The sequence below is a fragment of the Panthera leo genome, chromosome A3 (genome assembly GCF_018350215.1).
Source record: "Panthera leo isolate Ple1 chromosome A3, P.leo_Ple1_pat1.1, whole genome shotgun sequence".
Lineage (NCBI taxonomy): Eukaryota > Metazoa > Chordata > Mammalia > Carnivora > Felidae > Panthera > Panthera leo.
In genome coordinates this window covers 24,187,798-24,214,004 of record NC_056681.1, presented here as the reverse complement: position 1 = coordinate 24,214,004, position 26,207 = coordinate 24,187,798, and the positions used below count along the sequence as shown (strand labels likewise).

At 39.8% G+C, this 26,207-nt stretch overlaps 1 protein-coding gene across 3 annotated transcripts in view; it reads left to right on the top strand.

Moving 5' to 3' along the window:
- Positions 1-26,207, top strand: part of ACSS2 (acyl-CoA synthetase short chain family member 2) — a 50,992-nt gene that overhangs the window by 637 nt on the left and 24,148 nt on the right. For 2 of the 3 annotated variants that reach the window (XM_042931146.1, XM_042931145.1), the window contains exon 2: positions 5,272-5,467. In XM_042931146.1, the coding sequence (XP_042787080.1) occupies positions 5,272-5,467 (196 nt within the window). Of the gene's footprint in view, positions 1-6; positions 106-5,271; positions 5,468-26,207 lie in introns of those variants that run through there. The other variant, XM_042931147.1, reaches the window with a different exon arrangement.

Genomic DNA, 26,207 nt, shown 5'->3' with positions numbered 1-26,207 from the left:
GCGCCTCGAGGGGAGGAGAGCTACAGAACTTTCTTTGCTCCCTTTCACGCCAACTCAGCTTTTGCCTCCTGACACCTTTACCCTGTGACTTAGTCTCCACAGTTGGTTAGTAAAGGGTCTGGTTCCCGTCCTGGGGGTCCCCCACATTAGTAACGGAGTCCCAAATCTGTTTTTCATATTTCATAAATTCCAGAGGCAATTACGCAATGTGAGACCGAACAAGTCACTGAGATGCAGTTTAAAAAAAAATCGGGCTGGGATTGTAATAACTCAGAAATTCTGATAGAACGTCCCATGCCTTTAAGAATGGGTATGGAAAATTCTTTGCCCTTGCCCTCAGTCTGGGTAAGGGGTCAAACTGTACCAACGTTGGGGGGCAGCATTATGTTTGGCAGTGGGATAAGCCTGGGCAATGAATCAGACCACCCCCAAATCTACCATTCATTCACTGTGAGGTCTTAAGCAGAGTTTTAAACCTAAGATTCCTTTTCTTCGTCCGTAGGATGCTGATAATAATACTTGCCTCCTACGTTTGTTTGAGGTCTAAAGCAGGTGATAAGTGTGCATGATAGAGTGCCTGAAACACCGTTGGCATTCAGAAAATGGTGGTTAGTCTGATAATAAGAACTTGGGCCGAGGGATTACTGAGTAATGCAAGACAAGACTGAATCAAGTGTAGAGTGGTTGACTGCTACACAGGCGGTGTTCAAGTTTGAATCCTCAGACCTCTTTTCACTTCTCTTTCTTCTATTTTTTTTCCCCATCATGAGTTCATCTGTTTTCTATCTATTTCCACAATAATAACTTCTATATATTTAGCCCTGTGCCCAGGATCCCACTTACGCTCTGGTCCCAGATTTCATAGGTCTGTAGACCATTTTATTCTCATACCTTGATGTTACACCATATTTAACATGACTGTGTCTGGGATTTACCAATTTTCCCTCCCAAAACTGCTCTCCCCTTAATTTTCTAATCCCTGTCAGTGCCACTATCCCAAACTAAATCTCTTTCATCATCTTCTTCTATAATAAGATCTATCTATCAACTATAGATGGATCTTTTCTATCTCTTTATCTTATCAGGGGCGCCTGGGTGGCTTGGTCGGTGAAGCGTCCGACTTCGGCTCAGGTCATGATCTCACGGTCCGTGGGTTCGAGCCCCGTGTCGGGCTCTGTGCCGACAGCTCAGAGCCTGGAGCCTGTTTCAGATTCTGTGTCTCCCTCTTTCTCTGACCCTCCCCTGTTCATAGTCTGTCTCTCTCTGTCTCAAAAATAAATAAACGTTAAAAAAAAATTTAAAAAAAAAAAAAAATAAATAAATAAACGTTAAAAAAAAAATTAAAAAAAAAAAGATTTCTATCTCTTTATCTCATTAAAGATTGCTTACTGCTTACTGAGCACAAATCCTGTTTGATTTGATGTAGACTGTTATCCCCATTATGCAGAAAAGAAAACTGAAGTGTAGAGAGATTAACTAACTTGCATGAGGCCATAAAGCTGCATAGCAGTGGATCTGGGATTTGATCTAAGGTAGTCTTGACTACAGAACCTATACTCCTGATAGCTATAGTCTTCCTCTTCCCTGACCCCACAGTCTGCCTTTCACCAAATTCTGTTAAATACTCTTCAAAATATCTCTGCTTACCTTTTCTTCCATTCCCACAGTACCTTTTAATTCAAGGAAGCAGCCTCCTAGTTGGTTCTCTCGTCCCCTGGTCTCACCCACCAATCTCTCTGGTAGAATTATCTAAAATAAACACTATTAGATTGAGATTCTGGAAACATTGCTTTCATATGTCACTTCAAAAACTTTCAGTAGTTCCCTGTTTCCTCCAATTTCAAATAAAAATTTGAAATTGCCGTTTACTCAAGGTCTGGATAACTAGCTACACCTTACCTCTCTGTTCTTATTTCCCGCTATTCCTTACCACACCCCTTATTCTAGACCAGTCATTCTCATTGATATACTGATTACACAAAGGTTTATTTCCCATCTCCTTGCCTTTGCCCATTTCCTTCTGCTCTTCTCTATCTAGTCAAACCCACCAGTTCCACACAACATTCCCTGATCATCTAGTCCATGCTCATCTTTTCCTCTTCTGAACTTTCATATTTAGAATGCATGCTAATGGTGGGGTGCCTGGGTGGCTCAGTCAGTTAAGCATCTGACTCTTGATTTCAGTTCAGGTCGTGATCTCACAGTTCGTGAGTTCGAACTCCACGATGTATTGTCAGCACAGAGCCTACTTGGGATTCTCTGTCTCCCCCTCTCTCTCTGTCACCCCAAATAAATAAATAAACTTAAAAAAAAAAAGAATGCATGCCAATGAAGCATCCAGATTTCAATACTTCCACCAAATAAAAACAAACCCCTCCCAAAACAAAACTAAGTGATCATAAAACTCAAGTTTTCTTTTTATTTTTTTAAAGTTTATTTATTAATTTTAAGGCGGGGGAAGAGAGAGAGTGTGTGTGGGTGAGCAAGTGCAAGGGGGGAGGGGCACAGAGAGAGAATCTCAAGCAGGCTCCACACTATCAGCACAGGGCTTGAACCCACAAACCGTGAGATCATGACTTGAGCCAAAATCAAAAGTCGAACGCTTAACTGACTGAGCCACCCAAGTGTCCCAAAACTCAGTTTTCCTCATCCTTATTGATATACATAAATGGGGTTCATAAATAGTTTTATATAACCTATGCCTACTATTATCACTTAAAAATATTTTTGAGTATATACATGTATTCAATGTAGTTGTAACAACATATGTGATTGTGCATACTGGTTTCTAGCTGTGTGTTTCCTTGGGAGAGTTCCTATGTTTTCTGAGCTTTGTTTTTCTCATCTATAAAATTAGGGTAATTAATATATACTTAATAGGTCTGTATAAACATTCAGTGAAGCCTTTTGTCTCATTTTGCTGCATTGGTGAGAGAAGATAGATCACCAGTAGCTCTCCTGGGCCATCTGAGGAAGTTTGGCCAGGGTTTTTATTCTTGCCATGTCTGCTCAAATCGCCACAGTCTGATCAGGAAAACACAGCCTCAGTATGTGCCGCCAGTGTTTCCATCAGTATGCAGAGAATACAGGCTGTATTAAATTGGATTGAGTAAACTACCTTGAGTGGGTCATCCAAGATACCTACCTTAACTGCAGATATCCAGGACACCTACCTTAATGCTCACTCATTGTACACAAAATAAAAATACTTCAATTATGAGTGTTTTAATATGAAAAAAAAATTCAGTGAGGGGCACCAAGTGAGTCTTGATCTGTGGGTTGTGAGTTCAAGCTCCACATTGGATACAGAGATTTCTTAAAAATAAAATCTTAAACACACACACACACACACACACACACACACAAATAGATTCAATAAGATTGGTTCAGTGCCTGGTACAGGAATGGCCATTTGCTAAAATGCCAGTTCCCATTTGCCCTCTGTTTAGTGGCCATTTAGTATTCTGTTGTATTACTACTAGTATTACTAGTTTTCATCAGCTTTTTTTTTTTTTAATTATTAGGCTCTTGGGTTGTTTCCAGTTTCACTGTTATAAATAGTGTTACTACAAACATCTCTTTAGCAATTACTTTTTTTTTTCCTTTGGAACTTTTTCTTGTAGTGTGCTTCCCAAAATTAAGTTAGCAGATGTTTAAAGGTATAAAAAATTTTATGGCTCTCGTCAGTCATTTTCCTGTTTTCCAGTAAGATTGTGACAATTTCTTATAATGCCATTATCATATAAGAGTATCTCTTTTACAGAGCCATCTGACATTGGATTTATCTTTTTTAAAAATTATTTGGATTTCTTAAATTGTTTGCAAGTTGTACACCATATGATTTAGCTTTCAACTATATTGTTTTGCATGTTCAACAGTATTTCATGTGTTAGTCTTATCTTTCCACCTAGATTGTATAAACTGAATCACATAACCTTGAGCAAATCACTTTACCTCTATGAATTTGGTTTGTTATTGGTGAAATGGGGATAATAATCTCTAAATTTCCTTTCACTGTTATGTTTCTAAGTGTGTCTCTTCCTTCTAGCTCCTGACCCTGTACTGACAATATCCTAAGTGCTCTGACATTACATGTTTTACCTGTTGAATACATTTTCTATGGAGTAGCAGGCAAATATTTTAAGATTATTAATCTGTTCATGTCCCTCTCCTTAAAATCTTACAATGGCTTTCCATTCTTCTTTAGGATAATATCAAATTCCTTATCATGCCCAGAAGGATCGCATGATCTGCCCAGTTTATGAATTAATTTCTGCTACTCTTTCTCTTACTCTCAGTGCTTCAGCCCCAGGGAGTTCCTCTTAACATATACCCTTGGTTCCTTTCTATCTCATGGCCCTGTTTCCTGGTAGGGAAGTGGAGAAAAACTCCCGTTCTCTTTTAGATTTTAGCAAAAATGTCTTCCTCTGGGCAGTTCACATCTTGACTTAGTAACTATATAACCTAGGGTAAGTTATTTAACTTCTCTGAGCCTTGATTTTCATTTTTTTTTCTTTTCAAATTTTTATTTAAATTCTAGTTAGTTAACATACAGTGCAATATTGGTTTCAGGAGTAGAATTCAGTGATTCATTAGTTACATACAAAATCCAATGCTTATCGTAACAAGTGCCCTCCTTCATACCCAGCACCCATTATATATTATGTATATATACCACGTCTTTTTTATCCATCATCAGTCAATGGACATTTGGTAAGCCTTGATTTTTCAAATCAATAAAATGAGAATGAAAACAAGGCCTACCTCTTATGGTTGTGGTAGAGACTAAATGAGATAATACATATAAAGAGCTTAAAGCAACATCTGACTCATAGCAAGTAACACTTGGTCAAGATGTAATTGGAGGAGATGCTCATTAAATAATTGCTGAAAGTGAATGAATGAACAAATTAGAAAGATATTATGGAAGGCTCTGTGGGTAAAGGATTTCTTCCTTTCACTACTTAATTTGTTAAATTACTGTTGTGCTAGGCATTGTGTGGCTATGATTTGAATAGATGGTGAAAAACGGAATGGCAGTTTTGAGAGAAGGAAGAAATTTGAGTCAAGATTCAGCTCATGGGAATAGAAGGTAGGTTAGGAAAGTAGTAGGTGATAAAAATTAGACAGGTAAAGGAAGGACCTCCGTCATGGGTCCTAGAATATAGGGCAGAGAAGTTGTGACTTGTTCATGTCATAGACTGGTAAGCCATCTGAGGATAAGTATGTCTGAGAAATTTGGTGACGTCTTGGTTTCCCTTTCTGCTGCAGAGTTTTGGGGAGACATTGCCAAGGAATTTTACTGGAAGACCTCATGTCCTGGCCCATTCCTCCAGTACAATTTTGATGTGACTAAAGGAAAAATCTTCATCGAGTGGATGAAAGGAGCAACTACCAACATCTGCTACAACGTACTGGATCGAATTGTCCATGAGAAAAAACTTGGCGATAAAGTTGCTTTTTACTGGTAAAAACATCTATCTTGAAGCCTGTGACAGATAAAAAGTCACCACTCAAATTTATATAGTGTTTCATAGTTCGCAAAGTACTTTAAAATCTATTAATTCATTTGATCCTTGCAACAACCTAGGAGAGTAAGTAAAGTATTGCTAATTTAATCTCAGATGAGGAAAAATACCTCAAGTAAGTTAAGTGACTTCACTGAAATCACATAACTAGTATGTGACAGAATTGACATTCAGAGCCAGGTGTCCTGACTTCTAGTCTGGCATTCTTGGCTTGTAGTTGGAGAGGAAAGAGAGGGGAGGGTAAATGGAAGTGAATAGGACTGAGTAGCAATCTTTCTCATTTTGCTTTGGGAGGAAAGTGTGGATATTGGGATTTTCACTACCATTGTTGTTATCATCTTTGGGTGAACTATAATACCTGTTAGTTTGCAGTCCTTCCCGGAGTTTCCCAGGTATAATCTGAAACCGGCCCCCTCCTACCCCCCGTAAGCAGAGGGTAAGGAGAGACTGAAGAAAGAGGCAGCCATTCCAGGTTCGTAGGTGGCAGTTTTAATAAACAAAGAGAACTTACATACAAAGCTTGTCTTGGACAGCAGCAAGACAAATGGAACACTGTACTCACCCTCCAAATCTTAAAAGTGTGTAGAGGTCCTAAGTAGGCTTAGTAACATGCCGGTGTTTTCAGTACTACATCATCACATCTCAAGGCTATGTCCTTGAGCAGGAAAGGCAAGTGGAACCCACATTCCAAGGACATGGGAAGGGGTAAGAAGCCTCCCACTGCTGGAAGGGTCAATCAGGTAGATTGGAGGTCACATCTTTTTGATGACATTCCCCAAAAGTATCAGACACTATGCTCAAGTGCTTAACAAATATTATCTCATTTGATGCTGACAACCAAGAATGCACTGTTTTCCTCATTTTACATATGTGAAAACTGAAATTCTGAGATGTTAAGTGACTTATCTGAAGTCATACAGCTAGTAAGAAGTAGGACTGAGATTCAAAGCCAGTTAGGACAGTTATAGAGTTTATACTCATAACCATGACACCATGCTATCCTTCTAACTCTTAACATTAGCTTTTTAGCAGCTGTGCGATATAGGTGAAGAAGTGAAGCACAGAGGGTTATATAGTGAATAAAATCATAGGGCTTATAAGTAAGTGGTAGAGCCAGGGCTCAAACTCAAGTCTGTTTGACTCCTTGCTGGTAACACTAGGTGATGTTGCCTTCCTAGTGGGAACTTTTTTTTTTTTTTTTAAACGTTTTATTTTTTATTTTTGAGACAGGGAGAGACAGAGCATGAACAGGGGAGGGTCAGAGAGAGGGAGACACAGAATCCGAAACAGGCTCCAGGCTCTGAGCTGTCAGCACAGAGCCCGACGCGGGGCTCGAACTCACGGACCGCAAGATCATGACCTGAGCCGAAGTCGGCCGCTTAACCGACTGAGCCACCCAGGCGCCCCTAGTGGGAACTTTTTAAGACCCCTTCCTTCTAGCAACATAGCTTATAGGTGGTATTACTACACTGAACCCAAATAGACCTTGAAGTTCCAATAATTGGGGTGTCGATTCTGCCACCACCATGAGCATTTTGAGAATTGATCTATTCTTTTTAAGGGAGCCAATAGGAGTAGTTTGGATGTTTCATGGAAGAGTTAATTGGTATTCAGTCAAAATTTGCCCAGTTTGTGATGTATTAATAAGAGCCCTAATGCCCTAAAATGAGCCCAACTCTGCCATTCACTTGCTATATGACCACAGACAAGGCATTTAACTCTGTGAGAATCCCTTTCCTCTTCCATAAAATGAGGATCGTAATTCTACCCCGTCTTTCTCATCTCAAGTGAGATGATGTTATGAAAGCATTTATTTACTTATTGGAAAAAAACTGTACAAATGTGAGTGGTCTATTCACATTGCTATTGCTCAATTTAGGGTTACTTTGCCACTGAAACAGTCTTTTATTGAGACTTCCTTTAGCTTCTTCCCTTGGACTTTATGGCTTGAGCTCCATTTGACACTTGGGTTCACTTCCTGGGTTCCTTAGGGATCAGAAAATCTTTAAAGATCTGTAAAGGAGAGGCTTGTGTCTGATGTTGTTCACTGTTTGAAATAATTCAAGTGCATGATGAAAGACTGAGAAAACTTAGGCCAGAGTTGTTCAATCACTGGAGACTGCTCCAGAATCCTGAAGCCCTTCTTTCTAGTTCCCCTGCCATCCAGACCTGAACAGGCTCTAGAGAGTCTCTTTTCCTACTTGTAAAATGAGAGGAGTTGACTAGATCAGTGTTTTCCAAAGAATGCTCCAGAAACCACTCATTACTAGAGATAGTAGCAGGGGCTTAATTCATGAAACAAATGAATCTGAGAAACACTACATAATAAATTACCTTTCTGGGATTCCCAATGTGTATTAACATAGTAAAGCCTCCAAGAACTATAGTAAAGACACCTGATTAATATTTTTTGCACGGGATTACCCAAATTTATTTGAGCCCCACTTTCTGCAGCATGCTATTAACATTACAAGAAGCAGTATTTCATGGAACACCAAATTGAGAAGCATTGGATTATATAATTTCTAAATTTGCTTCTAGTGCAAAATTCTATAATTCCATAACAAGGTATCTTCATCCCATTTAAAAAAAAAAAATTTTTTTTTAACGTTTATTTTTGAGACAGAGAGAGACAAAGCATGAACGGGGGAAGGTCAGAGAGAGGGAAACACAGAATCTGAAACAGGCTCCAGGCTCTGAGCTGTCAGCACAGAGCCCGACGCGGGGCTCGAACTCACAGACTGCAAGATCATGACCTGAGCCCAAGTCGGCCGCTTAACCGACTGAGCCACCCAGGTGCCCCTCTTCATCCCATTTTTACATTGGTCGCTCAATCAACAAGAATTTTTAAAGATGTTGGATAGTCGTATGTTAGGTATTATGGATATAGGGATAGAGGAGTGGGAGACAAGTACCATGTGGGCCATTATTATTCAATTATTTTATGTTAACAATAAAGTAAAACCAAGCTACAAATAAGTCACATTTGTTATAAAAAAGTAAAGTGCAAATATGCCAGATGTGGTTATTTCTCTTAAAACCTCCTTATTTATTTATTTATTTATTTATTTGAGAGTACAAGTAGGGGAGAAGGATAGAGGGAGAGAGAGAATTTCAAGCAGGTTCCATAAGTGGAGCTCAATCTCACGATCCTGGGATCTTGACCTCAGCCAAAGTCAAGAGTCAGATGCTCAGGGGAGCCTTGGGTGGCTCAATCATTTAAGCATCCAACTCTCAATTTTGGCTCAGGTCATGAGCTCACAGTTGGTGGGATTGAGCCCCGGTTTGGGCTGTGCACTGGCAGCATGGAGCCTGCTTGGGATTCTCTCTCTCCCCCCTCTCTCTGTGCCCCTCCCTTGCCTGTGCACTCGCACTCTCTCAAAAAAAAAAAAAAAAAAAAAAAAAAAAAGTCAGGTGCTCAATCAACTGAGCCACCCAGGTGCTCTACCTCCATAGTTTTAAGTAGTATGCTTATACAACATACTTTAGGAATTGTGACTTCCTATTATGATAGATGAGAATTTTGTTCTTGTATATTCCTCCAACTTCATTCTCTCATCTATCTAGCTCTGTTTTTTAGTTAATTTAAACACAATGTTTACATAAGAGTAATATATTATGATTGCATTTCCTTTTTTTTCTTTTGAAGTTTATTTGTTTATTTTGAGAGAGAGAGAGAAAGCAGAAGTGGAGGAGGGGCAGAAAGAGGTTGGGGGGAGAGAGAGAGAGAGAGAGAGAGAGAGAGAGAGAGAATCCCAAGCAGGCTCTGTGCTACCAGCCCAGAGCTGGATGCAGAGCTCGATCTCAGGAACCATGAGGTCATGACTTGAGCTGAAACCAAGAGTCTAATGTTTAACCAACTGAGCCATACAGGTGCCCCTGCATTTCCTTTTATATACAGATTTTTGTTTTCTCTGAAGTTAAAAATTGCCTGCCATTTTTCTTGCATTATTTGTCTTTATCTTGTACTCAGTATTTTTCAAACTCTCTATCATATCATTTATTCTATGAAGTCCTCTTTTTTCCCCCAAAGTGTTTTGTTTTGGAGTCCACCTTCTTCCTGATCTAATTTTTATTCATGCTGTGTGTGTGTGTGTGTGTGTGTGTGTGTGTGTGTGTGTGAGAGAGAGAGAGAGAGAGAGAAAGAGAGAGAGAGAAAGAGAAAAAAAGAAAGAAAGAAAACGTGCTTGGGGGGAGGGGAGGGGCAGAGGGAAAGGGAGAGAGAGTCTTTTTTTTTTTTTTTTTTAGAGAGAGTGTGTGCATGCATGCATGCACATGAGCAGGGCAGGGGCAGAGGGAGAGGAATAGAGAGCATCTTAAGCAGACTCTGTGCCCAGTGCAGAGCCTGACATGGGGTTTGATTTTACAACTGTTGAGATTATGACCTAAGCTGAAATCAAGAGTCCGATGCTTTAAGAGACTGTTAAAAACTGAGAACAAACTGAGGGTTGATGGGGGGTGGGAGGGAGGGCAGGGTGGGTGATGGGTATTGAGGAGGGCACCTTTTGGGATGAGCACTGGGTGTTGTATGGAAACCAATTTGACAGTAAATTTCATATATTAAAAAAAATAAAAATAAAAAAAAATAAAAAAAATGAAAAAAAAAAAAAAAAAAAAAAAAAAAAAGAGTCCGATGCTTAACTGAGTGAACCACCCAGGCCCCCCAATAATGCTTTTTAAAATGACATCTTTTCCATGGTTTTCTCTAATTGATATACTTCTTATGGAGTCACAGTATGACTTTCTTTTCAACCTAAACAATGTCATTTATATAGCTCTAGTGGCATTAGCAAACCACATTTATAGCTCATTCCTTGTTTTAGGGCATGTTCTGAAATAATGCACAGAGGAAATAGTGCTCATAGAACCAAAGTAGAGCCATATTAAGGAAGAATTTGGCCTTTTACTTTTGGATTGACACATTGTAAATTTTCATGGAATAATAGTATTTTTAGAATTTGAAGTGGCCATTTATTTTTTAAGTTTATTTTTTTATTTTGAGAGAGAGAGAGAGAGAGAGGGCATGGGCACGCAGAGGAGGGGCAGAGAGAGAGAGGGAGAGAGAGAATCCCAGGCAGGCTTTGCACTGTCAGTGCAGAGCCAACATGGGACTTGAACTCATGACTCTGAGATCATGACCTGAGCCTAAAGCAAGAGTCAGGTGCTTAACCAACTGAACCACCCAGGTGCTCCTGAAATGATCATTTAGATTCATCTAGGCCAACTTTCTTTACAGATTAGTAGATTAAAGATCAGTGAGGCTACAGCTGACACAGAGCTTGGAGACAGAGCTGAGACTAATCTCTAGGTATCCTTACTCCTAGTAAGTTACTCTTTTCACCATATGATCCTGCTTCATTATTCTAGTTGTCTAACACCAGATTGTGACAGTTGAAAAGAGAAATTTGTCATATTAGTTAAAGTTAATTTGTCAAATTAACTTTAAGGTTAATTTGCTTATGAATGTAAGGTAAAATGTGGTATCACATTTCAAATACCCAGATCTTGGTCTTATGGAATTGACATTCTATTTGGAAAACCAAATAGACCTATATAAAACAGCTGGAAAGCAATTATGGGCCAACTGCAAAGAGCCACTTACACAAATAGTTCACAGAAGGGAGAAGGCATGTAGGGAGGCAGTATGAAAAAATTAGGAGAATGGGCTTTGGTATCAGACTAACCTGAGTCCTGTTTCTGCTGCAAAAATAGCTATATGATTTTATACAAATTATTTAATATCTTTGAGCCTCAACTGTAAAATGGATAAAAGTAGTTTCCATCTCATGTAGTTACTGACTGAATAGTGTAACAAAGTGATGTATCCAATTCCTGGCACATTGAAAGCACTCAAAAGACATTAGCTATAATTACTATTGGGACAGTGAGAAGGCCAAATTTGTCTGGAGTAAAGGGTTTATACAGGGAACAATTTATTCATTCAATAAATACTTATTGTGCACTTGCTATGTACCAGGAACTATTCTGAACAATATCCATGCCTTCATGGAAGTTATATTTCAGCTTGAGGAGACAGACAGTAAACAAACAGGCCAATGAATATATGGCAGGTAGTGATAAATGCTATAGAAAAATACAGAGTGGCATAAGCAAAAAGGGAATGACAACAAAGAATGGGCATTGATAAGGGAAGAACTGTCTGATAAAAGTGACATTTGAGCAGACATTTAAGAAGGAAATGGAGTGTGCCACGCAGATAATTGTATTGGGAAGGAGAAATATTCCAAGTACATGGAAGAGCAAGTACAAAAGCCCTGATGTAGGAGTGTGCTGCTGCTTGGTTTAAGACTAGCTGAGAAGTTGGTGTAGCTGAAGCAGTGTGAACTAGAGAGTTTTCAGAATGAGGTCAGCAGGACACTAGATCATGTAGAACCTTGAAAGTCAATATAAGCTTTTGGGTTTTATTTATAGTGAAGTAGGGAACCACTGGACAATCCTGAGCACAAAAGTGACAGCAATTTGATGTATATTTAGAATCTTTCTCTCTTTTGTGTTGAGAATAGACAGAAGGCAAGAGTAGAATCAGGGAGACCAATTAGGAGGCTATTATAGAAATCAGATGAGCAGTGTTGGTGATTTAGAACATAATAGTATCTTGAAAGTGGCTAGAAGTAGTCCAAATCTGGATATATTTTGAGTGAAGAGGCCCATGGAATTTGCTGACTTAGATTGGATGTGGGGAGTGAGACAAAGAGGAGTCAAGGTTGTTGTCAACAGTGGATGGGGTCCGGGAATGGGAGACCTTGACTATTTTTTGGAGACCTATGAAAGGATTATATGCAAGGGAATGATGTGGTCACACCTGGGTTTAAAAAAATTAATCTGGATACATATGGAAATGGGAGCGTGAAGCCAGATTGCTGGGAGTTTGTTATTCAGAGTAGAGGTGCCTGGACTGGGATCCTGCTGGTGGGAATGGAATGGAAAGATGAAATTTTAAAGTAATTTGGAGGGAAAAAAAAAAGCAACATAGGCAACTGCATGTGTAGATGGTGGAGAAACAGAAAGTTGAGAGGAAGAGTCAATGGTTTCTTTAGTCTATATAACATTTTACTTTTCTCAAAGGTGCACACTCATCTGATCCAAGGGCTAATCTTACCTTCCACACAAAACTGGTTTCAACCTCTCTTGCAATTTCTTCCTCCTAGTGTGGTAGGAGGAGATGTTAGTGGGGATTTATGTGTACATATGTGAGAAGGTGATCAGTGACAAAGTTATTGGAATAGTCATTCAGGGAGAGAGAGCAAAGGATATTAGGGGTAGTGCAAAGGTAGAGAGGCTGGCAAGTTGAAGAGACACTGGGGACAGAAGATTTGAAGGATTAATTAAAGGGTTTATGGGGAAAGGGAGGAAACAGTAGTTGATGGCTGTTATTCTGGCAATTTATACTAACTGCTCAATCTGTAGGCTATTCCAGGAGAGGACCCCAGTCTCCAAACCCAAGTGATTTGGTATAGTCCATTCCTTCCACTATTTGCTTTGGGTTGCCTCTGGCTTTCATTATCTCTGTGCCATCTTGGTGCTTATCTTCCGCAGAATCATTGCTGTCTCTCCATAGGCTCTGGCTATTATTAATCCTTCCTTAGAAACCAGAACTTTTGAGAGGCAGGTGACTTTAGGAGTGACCTTTGGACAGAAACTCTGCTCTCAGAATCCCTCTGTGCTCCCAAGTATGAATTCCAGAGTGTGATATTTAGAATTCTCCAGGGCGCCTGAGTGGCTCGGTCAGTTGAACATCTGACTTTGGCTCAGGTCATGGTCTTGCAGTTCGTGGGTTTGACCCCTGTGTCAGGCTCTGTGCTGGCAGCTTGGTGCCTGGAGCCTACTTCGGATTCTGTGTCTTCCTCTCTCTCTGCCTCTCCCCTGCTCACACACTCTCTCTCTGTCTCTCAAAAATGAATAAACGTTAAAAAAAAAAAAACCAGAATTCTCCAGATACCTGTGGGGCATTTGTATGTGTATTTGAGAAGGTAGGAAGGTGAGACAAGCCCATGTTCTGACAGGGAGAAGATTGTGAAGGTGATATGGAAAGCCAGAGCCCTAGAGTGTTCTGTCCTAGCATTCATATCCAAGGACTCTGTTAATTATCTAGGTCCATGTCCTGGAGTTCCTTTCAGTGATATGGGAAGGGAGGGACTTTTTTGTCTTCCGTCTATGTCTTCACTGGTTTCACAATAGTGTATTTACTGATTAAAATACATGTGGTAAGGAAAAACACTCATTTGAGAAAGAAGATGGTCTCAGACCATCTCTTCCCTTTGTGGGAGTGGTGGAGGCTTAGTGGTCATAGATACTCTGCAAAGTCCTTCTTGCTCTTCTAGTTCAGGATTCTAGATTGTGTCTCAAGAGGAAGTGGGTTTTTAGAAGTTTTGATGCAACCTATAGTGACTCAGTAGGTGGGCTGGGCTTCTGTTGCCATGGTGAAATAAAGGAGGATTTTAGAAGGTTTGGAGTTAAGGGGCTGAGGTTGAGAGTCTGCTCCCTTTGCCTGGGGCAGTCCTGGTCCTGGTAGTATATACTTTATGCTAATGGAGGTATGTGGGGAAATAACTGTTGCTGGAAACAGTCTTTCTCCATTTGAATCTGGTGGGCAAATTGCAGAAGAAGGCTGGAGGATTTCATGTTTAAGGTGGATCTCTAATCTGTTTCACTTCTTCCTGAGTTTTATGACCCTTGACACCTTAAAGAGTTCTTCCCTAAAGTACTGAAAATGAGACAGGTAGGCTGTGTTGTCCAATTCACTAGTCACTTTTTAGAAGTAGGTGGGATGTTAATAGTAAATGTGTAATAATATGTGTTATAGATTAATATATTATCATATATGTTAACATATGTAATAATAAGTATATAATAAATGGAGACTGGAAGCCAGATTCAGTATCCTGAGCTCCATGTCAACTTCATGAATTTGTGTCTGGGCTGACTTCTTATACCAGTGTATTTAGTGAATAATGAGGAGAATGGTTTTAGATAATGCCCTTTTCTGAGCTTTCTTTTTCCCCACCTGTAAACATAGAGAATGAACAGGGTACTTGTTAAAGTTAACTTCTGGCACTGACCTTTAGAATTGCTGAAATAAATGTAGGGGACTGCAGTGACAGGACAGCTGGGAGAGGTTGGAAGCAGGGGAGGAACCTGATAGTGGGTTCCTGTCCCTTGAAGGTATCAGGTGGTCAGGTGGGAGCATGGGTTCTTGCTTTAGGGCAGTTTTACATTTACAACAGTAAGTACAGAAGGCATGGAGCTGAGGATGGGCCTTTCTCCTTTTCCTGGATTTGGTATGAGAGAAATTGGGCAATAGTAATGATTCCCAGTGTCTGGTACCTTGAACCTCTATCTGAGAATTTGAGACTCTCAGTTATAATCCTTTGAGGTCATTTAGTCTACTTCCTATACAAAGCAGGAATTGTAGCTCCAATATCTCCATCCCCAACAATCCCCATGTTATCAGTCTGATTATGGAACACTACCAAGAGCACACAGTTCACTTACTATCTGTCCCATTGTTGGACAGCTCTGCTACAAAGTTCTTAGATATAGTCCCTCCCTGTAAGTTTCTTTCACTCTATCTTTTTCCTTTGCTTTAGTTCTATTTTCTGAGGCTACATAGAATAATCCTATTCTTTTTTTCCATAGAACATCTCTTCTGATATAGGAGGGCAGTTATTTTTTTTTTAAGTTTATTTATTCATTTTGAGGGAGACAGAGCAAGTGGGGCAGGGGTAGAGAGGGAGACAGAGAGTCCCAAGCAGGCTCTGTACTGCCTGTGCAGAGCCCAATGTGGGGCTTGAATCCTCTAAACCTTGAGATCATGACCTGAGCTGAACCAAGAGTCAGACGCTCAACCGACTGAGCCACCCAGGTGTCTGGAGGACAGTTATTATATCCCTTTGCAGGCTGAATGTGGAATTATAGAAATTTAAATATAGAAGATGCCTTAAAGATCATCTAGTTCAGTAATTTTCAATTTTTTAAAGTCATTAGAATCTTTTTGCTCAAATAAAATATTATATGTATAGTGATTAACAAAAGTAGGCTATAGCAGCCCCTGGGTGACTCAGTTAAGCATCTGACTCTTGATTTTGGCATGGGTCATGATCTCATGGTTCGTGGGATTGAGCCCTGTGCTGGGCTCTATGCTAACAGCATGGAGCTTGCTTGGGATTCTCTCCCTGCCCCTCCCTTGCACGGTCTCTCTCCCCCAACTCTCAAAAATAAATAAATAAATAAACTTTTTTTTTTTTTTTTTTTTTTTTTTTTTGTAGTAAAGAGTAGGCTGAGGGACGCCTGGGTGGCTCAGTCAGTTAAGCGTCCGACTTTGGCTCAGGTCATGATCTCATGGTCTGTGGGTTCGAGCCCTGTGTTGGGCTGTGTGCTGACAGCTCAGATCCTGGAACCTGCTTCGATTCTGTGTCTCCCTCTCTGCCCCTCTCTGCCCCTCTGCTACTTGCACTCTGTCTCTCTCTGTCTCTCAAAAATAAATAAACATTTAAAAAAATTTAAAAAAAAAGTAGGCTATAGACTCTGCTTAGATTTCAGTCCCTACTCTAATACTTATTAGCTAGGGTAGTTGCCTCACTTCTTTAAACCTTAGTTTTCCTGTCTGTAAAATGTGAATAATAACAATTCCTATGACATAGATTGTTGTGAAGAATAATTGGAATAATCTGTGTAAAGGGTTAAGTGCTTGGCAAACAGTGTGTTAGCTGTTTTTATCATTATTACCCAAAGCCCCATACCCAAAACAGGCAAGAGCAGAGCTGATCTGGTTGAAACATAGACAGGAGGACCAGAGCTGCATTCTTTTGGCTTCACTTTGTCACTGAGGTCCTTGTGAGGTATGTGTGTAGAACATCTAGGGATTTGCAAAGCTCAGTTTGAAAATCCCTGATCTAGTCCAGTGTCCTTTTTTAAAAAAATGTTTATTTATTTTTGAGAAAGACAACATGAGCAGGGGAGGGGCAGAAAGTGAAGGAGAGAGAGAATCATAAGTAGGCTTGAGCGCAGAGCCTGACAAAGGGCTTGAACCCATGAACCATGAGATCTTGACCTGAGCTGAAATCAAGAATCAGACGCTTAACTGACTGAGCCACCCAGGCGCCCCTAGCCCGGTGTTCTTATTTTATGGATGAGGTAATACTGAGTCCATATTCCCAGTTTCCTTACATGATGTAGTTTCCTGAACAACTTCTTTATCATCCGTGTCAGTCTCCTCTAGTCTACTCTAGTTTGTCAGTATCTCTAATGAAGTATTCTAGCTATGGTCTCCATCAGGCAGGGAACTATTACCATTCTTTGTTCTAACTTTACATATTTAAGATTACATTAACCCCATCCACAGCTAACTCTACCTGAATTACTGTCAGTGCCTGCCACCCAACTTATAATCTCCTATAATACCTAAGACTTCTCTATTTATTTTAATAATAAACTGTGTCTCCTCTGTACTGTACTTGTATGTTTGTTCCCTTGTTTTTTTGAACCTGGATATGGTTTACAACAATGCTTAATAGATGAGGAACTTGAGGCTCAGAGAGTGGAAGTGACTTGGCCAGTCACGTAGCAGTTGTAACTTGTTCTGGACAGAACACTTACATTCTCTTATTGTAGACACTATGCTTGTTTGTACAGCCTTTGCGTCTTTGACAATTTGCCACTTGTCTAACCAGTAGTTTATTTCAGGGGTTTAGAGCTAGCTTTAGAAATGTTAACCATAGGGGTGCCTGGCTCACTCAGTCAGTGGAGCAGGCAACTCTTGATCTTGGGGTTGTGAGTTCAAGCTCCATGTTGTGTGTGGAGCCTACTTAAGGTTGAGGCTCCGACTTTGGCTCGGGTCATGATCTCATCATTTGTGAGTTCGAGCCCCACGTCAGGCTCTGTACTGACAGCTCAGAACCTAGAGTCTGCTTCGGATTCTGTGTCTCCCTCTCTCTCTCTGCCTGCCTCCCCCCGCCCCCACTTGCGTTTTCTCTCTCTCTCTCTCTCTCTCTCTCTCTCTGTCTCTCTTGCTCTCTCTCAAAAATAAAAAAAACATTTTTAAAAAAGTATCGTTGACTACAATTTATAACATATAAAGCTAAATACATTAGAGGGCAGGGGTGCCTGGGTGGCTCAGTCGATTAAGCATCCAACTTCAGCTTAGACCATGGTCTCACCATTTGTAAGTTCAAGCCCTGCATCAGGCTCTGAGCCTGGAGGCTGCTTCAGATTCTTTATCTCCCTCTCTTTCCTCCCCTTGCCCGCTCACGCTCTCTCTCTCTCTCTCTCTCTCATAAATAAACATTAAAAACATTTTTAAAAATACATTAAAGGGCAAACCTCAAAGAAATAACATCCTTTCCTTAGCTGAGATGTGCTCATTTATCCACTCATTAAACAGTTTTTTACTAAATACCTACTATATGTAGTCTGCATACTACCTTGAGAATAGTGGATGAGGGGCATGGTACAATAGCAAATGGATAGTAATAGCACTGACAGTAGTTCAGGCAAAATATGAAAATGTAAATAAAGGTAGAGGTCGTGAAAAGTGGTCAGATTTTGGAATGTTTTGAAGGCAGAGCCAATAGGATTTGCTGATGAACTTGATGTGGGGTAGAAGAGAATGGAGTCAAGAATATCTCAAAGGTTTTTTGTCTGAGCAACTGGAAAAATGGAATTTTCATTAGTTGAGTTGGAGAAGAAAGAAAACTGGGAGGAGAAGCTTTGAGGAGAATCAGGAATTTATGTTTCATACACAGAGATGTAAAATTGCAGCTTTGACAATTTCTAAGGAACCAATGAAGAATTTTAATTAGACGTATGACATATCAGTTACATTTTGAAAAGATCAATCTTTTGGTTATATATACTAAAAAAAAAAAAAAAAAAGCCTAGCCTGAGGATCTGCAGGCAGAGGTCCTAACCATTACTTTGTGACCTTTGGCAAGTTATGACATCCTTCTGAGCCTCAGTTTCCTGACCTTACAAATGGGATAGCAAATCTTGTCCTACCTATCTCAAAAAATTGCTATGAGGATTAGTTGAAATGAAAGATGAGAAAACATACTGAAAATATTTATTACTTTGCAGTGATGCTAATATTCATACATATCACACATGTCCAAGGGCATTGTTAGGCAGAGAGATTCAAGACTGGCAGCCACATATGACTTTTCTATCCTTTTCAAAATGCCATTCTTTCCTCTCATGAACACTTAGCCTCTTTTCTCAAACTTGGCTCAAAATGTACTATTTCTAGGAAATGTTTGATGATTGACCACACTTTTGTTTTGTTTTGCATTCCTTTGGTGTTTTCCTACTCTTGACTTTTTCATGCTTTTCTTGATCTCTGTCCTCCTAAGATTGGCCTTAAGTAATGGGTGGTTTGGATCTCTCCAATTAAAGATTTTAAGCTTATGAAAATAAGGACTGGCCTCTCATTCTCTTCCTTTTATGATGTGGCAAGCAGTAGGCACTGATTGTCAGGTGACCACTCTGTCAAAGATCACTTTCATTCCTCCATGGCTTGGGATTTAGTAGGTAAAAAGTTTTGAGGTGGTGGAGGGGCTTTTAATCTAGGGACCTTTCTTGCTTTTCTTTATCTACAGAATAAAACTTAAACTAAGCATTTGGGATTCTTTGTATGATATCTCCCTCATCTATATTATCAGTCTTTAATTTAAAAATTTGAAACAGGGACGCCTGGGTGGCTCAGTCGGTTAAGCGTCTGACTTCAGCTCAGGTCACGATCTCGCGGTCCGTGAGTTCGAGCCCCGCGTCAGGCTCTGGGCTGATGGCTCAGAGCCTGGAGCCTGCTTCCGATTCTGCGTCTCCCTCTCTCTCTGACCCTCCCCCGTTCACGCTCTGTCTCTCAAGTAAATAAACATAAAAAATAAATAAATAAATAAATAAAATAAAATAAAAATTTGAAACATACCTAAATTTATAGAAAAGTTACAAGTACAGATCTTTCTCAGTCACTGGGGCCTGTGCTTAGGTACAGATGGGCAAGTAGAGCCAACATAACAGTGGCCAGGAGGTGGTTTTGTCACAAAACCTATGTGACTCCACAGAGACCCTTCAGGAAATTCCGTCAACTAAGAGCTGAAGCTGATTAGCAATATGGGCTCTGGAACAAATGTGAGGTCTAGAGGGTTAACTTGACTCTGGCCAAAATCCATAAGGCTGCCCGGGAGCTGCTCATGCACATGTCTGTTTGAAGGTAATACCTTGCTGCAGTGACTCATCTGTATCCAGGTACACCTGGAGAGCAAAATAAAGCTTCAATCCAGAATAGTCTTTACTTGACTTTCAGGACCTTGACATTCTAATCTTTTCTGTCTTATAGCCAGCAAAATATACCTAAAGGTCTAAACTAAATTGGTTGCTATTTAATTTTATATCAAATGATTGAGATTTTTAAAAATTCCACAAATATTTCAGCAGGGACCTCCCAAAGAGTTTGCAATTAAAGATTTTATGAATTAGGAATATTTTTGAAACTGCAAATACCAGCTTATATTATTATCACTCAATTGAGAATAAAGATAATTTAACTGCATGAGAATAGGCAGAACATACAACACAAAATATCCTTTATATCAAATAAATTTAGCTTTATGAAAAAACACCACTGGTAAATGAAAATGTTATTTAGGATGGGTATTTGTAAACTGGCCTGTGCTTTTCCACTTCTATATCTAAGCTAATTAACGTTGTTCTCTTCCTGAATTGGTCTGTTCCTTATCTGAGCCATCTAAATCCTGCTTATTCTTTCATAACCATCCGTAATGCCATCTTCTTTGTGAAGCTTTTCCCACTTCTCACTTTCCAACCCTCTTTCTTGCTCTCAGCCAGAATGAATAATAAAACCTATATCTAGAGGGGTACCTGGGTGTCTCAGTTGGTAAAGTGTCCCACTTCAGCTCAGGTCATGATCTCACTGTTTGTGGGTTTGAACCCCACATTGGGCTCTGCACTGACAGCTTAGAGCCTGGAGCTATTTTGCATTCTGTGTCTCCCTCTCTCTATGTCCCTCCCCTGCTTGTGCTCTCTCTCTCTCTCTCTTTTAAATAAACATAAAAAAAATAGTTTTTTTAAAAAAAAATCTATATCTAGAAAGCACATTTAATGAAATATTTCCCTCATTTACAGTTGAAGCACCTAAGGCCCAGAGAAGTGAAATCATTTGTAAAAGGATTCATGTTGCCAGAAGTAGCAAAGCTTGACTTGAAACCAGTTATCCTGACTTCCAGTCCAGAGCAGTTGCCCTGTCTGTTCATTTCCCTGTCATTGCAGCATTCCTGCCCAGGGGCTGAGAGAGCTTCAGATGGAGCAAAAGATGGTCCTAGAAGAACAGCTTGGCTGAAGTTGATCAGTTAAGGTTGAGCCAGACCCTGGAAGAACCCAGGACAAGGCTGAACAGTGTGAACTTTATTAGGCATTAGGGAGCTTTTGATAATAAAGGATCAGAGAGCACTGTCCTCATTCACTTTTTAATACTGCTATCTCATTGTAGTTTTGACTGGCATTTTTCTAATGACTAGTAATGTTTCACGTGCTATTGGCCATTTGTATATGTTGTTTCAGGAAATGTCTATTCAAGTCCTTTGCCCATTTTTGAATTGTGTTGATTGGTTTTGTGTTGATCTTTAGGAGTTATCTGTATCTTTTGGATATTAATCCCTTATGAGATACATAATTTGCCAATATTTTCTCCCATGCTGTGGGTTGCCTTTTCACTATGGGGATAGTCTTTTGATGCGTAAAATTTTTAATTTTTTATAAGTTCAATGTCTATTTTTTGTTTGTTTGTTTCCTATGTTTCTGGGTATAATATCTGAGAAATTATTGCCAAATCCATTGTCATGAAATTTTTATCATATGTTTTCTTCTAAGAATTTTATTATTTTAGGGGTGCCTGGGTGGCTCAGTCAGTTGAACATCTGACTTCAGCTCAGGTCATGATCTCATAGTTCAGTTGGAGGCTTTGAGCCCTACATCAGGCTCTCTGCTGTCAGCATAGAGCCCACTTCCAATCCTCTGTCCTTCTCTCTCTCTGCCCCTACTCCGTTTGTGCACTCTCTCTCTCAAAAATAAGTCATCATTAAAAAAAAAAAAGAATTTTATTATTTTAGGTCTTACATTTAGATCCTAAATGACATGTGCCAGGCAGTACTAGGTGCTGAGACATAGCAATAGACAAAATAAATATGGTTCTTGTCCTCATGGAGCTTACATGCTGGGTGGGTGGAGCAAGATTTTTGCCTATGAACTGAAATTTTATTTAGGAAGGAAATGTGGAGACAATGTATTTTGCCTTGTTTCAGGAAATGGGGCCATGTCTCTAGAAGCAAATGGATATACGAATGCTTCTGTGACACTTGAGCGTTGTCAAGGACTATGAAGGTAGACATATGCAGGCTTCCCTGCCAGAGGTTTTGGGTCTTTCAATTAAGTTCTCAGGATATTAAAGAGATTGTGATGCGCATGATCTTGACCATGGGCTAAAGCTTAAAATGGACAAGAGTCTCCTCCTTCTCACAGTGTTGCTAGAGATTCTTAGGAGAGAGGCTTCTCTGATATTCATTTAGGTGCAGTCCAAATTGGTGTTGTTGAATAGACAGTAGCCCGAAAGTCAGAAACCTGGGACCTAGTTACAGATTTTCCTTAACCTGCTGTGTAGTCTTGGCAAGCCACTTCCTTTGGATTTCTTGGATTTTTAAAATGGGGATAATTAGGGGCCCCTGGGTGGCTCAGTTGGCTAAGCGTCTGGCTTTGGCTCAGGTCATGATCTCACGGCCCGTGAGTTCAAGCCCCACGTCGGGCTGTGTGCTGACAGCTCAGAGCCTGGAGCCTGCTTGGGATTCTGTGTCTCCCTCTCTTTCTGCCCCTCCACCACTCATGCTGTGTCTCTCTCTCTCTCTCTCTCTCTCAAAAAATGAATAAACATTAAAAAAATAAATAAATAAAATGGGGATAATTATACCTGCTCAACCTATTGCTAAAGTAGCTGTGAAGATCAGGTGAAAGAATATCCTCTAAAATGGTTTTATTCTATACTTGTGTAAGGAATTAGCTTGATTCCTATTTGATCTATGCAAACACCATGTGAGTCAGGCATGACAGGTTTTATTACTTTTATTACTTTCATTTTATTTACTTCTATTTGGACTCTATCTCAGCCAAATTTGTTTTCTCCCCTGTGCCCCATCCCCTGTGTATGTAAAACCTCTTTTCTCTGAAAGTGACTTTTAGGGCCCATTCTCCTGCCTCTGAAAGGAAGAAATGAGAATCAAGAAGTCTAAGATGCATTAGAAATTATCCAGTCTAATACCAATCTTCTCCATCCTCTTGACTCCCGCATTTCCTCTAATACTTTACAGAGAAGGAAACTGAGGCTCAGAGAGACGAGAAAATTTGTGCAAATTCATACATTGAATTAGGGGTAAACAATAAATCTAGCGACTCTAAATAATTACTTGAGAATTTTATTAATAATCCAGATTCCTGGACCCTGCCAGCCTATCAATTCAGAATCTCCAAAGGATAAGACTTCTGACTTGTATTTTTATAACTACCTCAGATGATTCTGATGTAGTGGGCAGTGGCAGGATACCTTTGAAAAATAATTATTTAGATTGGTGGTCTTAAGGAGTGCCTGGCTGGCTCAGTCGGTAGAGCATATGATTTTTGATCTCAGGGTTGTGAGTTTGAGCCCCTCATTGGGCATAGAGCTTGCTTAAAAAATAATAATAAATGAATGGTCTTAAACTTTTAAAATTATATAACTAAAAGAATTTTGAAAAATTACATAACTGTTTATACATTTTTTTAATGTTTATTTATTTTTGAGTGAGCACAAGCAGGGGAGGGGTAGAGAGAGCGGGGAAGCAGGCTCCATGCTGACTGCAGTGAGCCTAATGTAGGGCTCGAACTCACAAACCTCAAGATTGTGACCTGAGCCACAGTCGGATGCCCAACTGACTGAGTCACTCAGGCACCCCAACTGTTTACACATTTTAAAGTTCACATTTAAACATTTTATCATAAGATTAAATAATTGCAAAAAATCTAATTTTCAATGCGTTTTATGTTATATACATGTATATATTTTATGTATCTTTTTTGAAATCTTGGAACTCCAAATTTAGATCATATAATTTATAGAAAATGTCCACCATACAATCTAGCTTACACAGCTGGTTCTCACTGTCAACAAATCAGCCAAATGAGATTACTTTCTATTGGAAAATGCCTAACTTTTTTTTTTCTAATTAAAATAAATATGTTAAATATTCAACTTATGAATCATAATTCTAAGAGAAATAAGGCAAGTAGTTTTGTCATGAGTTTGTCACCTGCTTGAATTAAGATGTTACTCCTTTCTGGGCTCCATAGTTCAGGTGTTAGAGCACTGGTCTTGTAAGATGTTACTCCTTTCTGTTCTTATTTCTTTTTTAACTTTTAAAAATGCTATTTTTGAGAGAGAGACAGAGTGTGAGTACGAGAGGGACAGAGAGAGAGGGAGACACAGAATCAGAAGCAGGTTCCAGGCTCTGCACTGTCAGCACAGAGCCTGGTGAGAGACTCGAACTCATGAACTGTCAGATCATGACCTGAACTGAAGTCAGATGCTTAACTGACTGAGCCACCCAGATACCCCTATACTGATTTCTTAAGAAAGCTCTCTGATTTGCTGCCTTGGGCCTTTCCCTCTGAGGTTACAGATTCTCAAATTGTCCCTTTGGCACTCTGGATAAGAGAGAGAGATGGTAATTTTTTTTTTTTTTTAAATAAAGTAGGAGAAGTGTATTTGTGAAGGAGAAAGTGGGAAAGGAGAACCAACTCAGGCAGAGCAATGTTAGGAAAGATTACATATGGAAGTTGAGAATCTGGACACTTTCTTAAAACTTTCCCTGCTCAGGTACCACAGGAATAGAGAAAACCCTTCAAACTAATGATTTCAACCATCCTATGTACCTAAATAACAAAGAACCATTGTAATAAATATTTTTGCATGCATCAAACTTGAGAGACCTGATGTACATATAAAATGGTGCCCTTGGCTGTTCTTTCCACTTTGTTTTTCTGCTATAGGCATATGTCTGTTTTAGGCAACATGCCTAATGCTGTAATAGCAAAGGATCTGAGAGGTCTGCCCTCATTCACTTGTTTTGGGTAAGGCTAGCATGGGGCACAGTATCATAGGAGTGAATGTATATGATTTCCCTCCTGTAAGGAGGAATTAAGCAATGGGAAAAGGGTTACTTCTGTACTGGCCCAGGTCTGCCTTGTCAACAGAATCCAACTGGCACCAAAGCCACTTTGGCCAAGGGGAACAGGCACAAGGTTCCTGGATCAAGGCCTGAAAATAGCTGGCATGAGGACAGGATGCAATAATAGCCTCGATTGCAAAGCACAAGTCCCATAACCTGAACCTCAGCTCCAGGGGCTTATTGCAGTCTCTCCCATGGCAGAGTCCAGAATTGAGCCCATTGTAGGTGCTTAAGAACTCTTCTTGATATGTCTCCAAATCCCATTCCACAAGTTTCACACTCTTCTCCATGTCTACCATTTCTTCCTGCCTGTCTAGCATCTATCTTCTTTGTTTATATCCTCTAGAATTCCCTCTTTCTTTCCATGTTTCCTCACTCTGATATGGCTGGCCATATAGACAGAGAACTTTGTTCATTCTTTCATTTTTTTACCCATTCATTTCACAATTATGTATTGAGTACCCACCGTGTCAGATTTTGTGCTAAGCACTGAGGAGGAGAAAGATAAAAATGTCTTGTCTGCTTTTAAGGAACTTACAGTCCAGTGAAGGAAACAGATGTATACCTATGACTATAATGTTAAAATAAATAACTGCTGGGCGCCTGGATGGCTCAGTCAGTTGAGCATCCGACTTTGGCTCAGGTCATGATTTCACAGTTCATGGGTTCAAGCCCCATGTTGGGCTTTGTGCTGACAGCTCAGAGCCTGGAGCCTGCTTCAGATTTTGTGTCTCCCTCTCTCTCTGCTCCTTCCCTGCTCATGCTCTGTCTCAAAAATAAATTAAAAAAAAAAACATTAAAATAAATAACTGCCAAGTCTTTGAAGGAGACAGTATGAATGAATGAACACTGTGAATGAATGAATAGTGTGCTAAGAGGCAAACTTTTGGAAAGGAAGATTTGCAAAGATGTCTGCTTTTCCAAGTTAATCTGTATATTATTGCAATTCCAATCAAAGTCACAGAATTTTTAAATTTGAGATATAATCCATATCATGCAGTTTACCCATTTAAAGTGTACAAGTCAATGATTTTTCTATTTTTTTTTAAATTTTTTTAAATGTTTATTTACTTTTGAAAGAAAGAGAGACAGAGCATGAGCAGGGGAGGGGCAGAGAGAGAGGGAGACACAGAATCCGAAGCAGGCTCCAGGCTCTGAGCTGTCAGCACAGAGCCCAACACGGGGCTCGAACTCTCAGACCGCGAGATCATGACCTGAGCCGAAGTTGGACGTTCAACTGACTGAGCCACCCAGGTGCCCCAATGATTTTTGTTCTATTGACAGAGTTGTGCAGTCATCATCACAACCAATTTTAGGACATTTTCATCACCCCAAAAAGGAACCCCATATTCGTCAGCAGTCACTCCTCATTTTCCTCCAACTTTCCCTACTGTAGCCC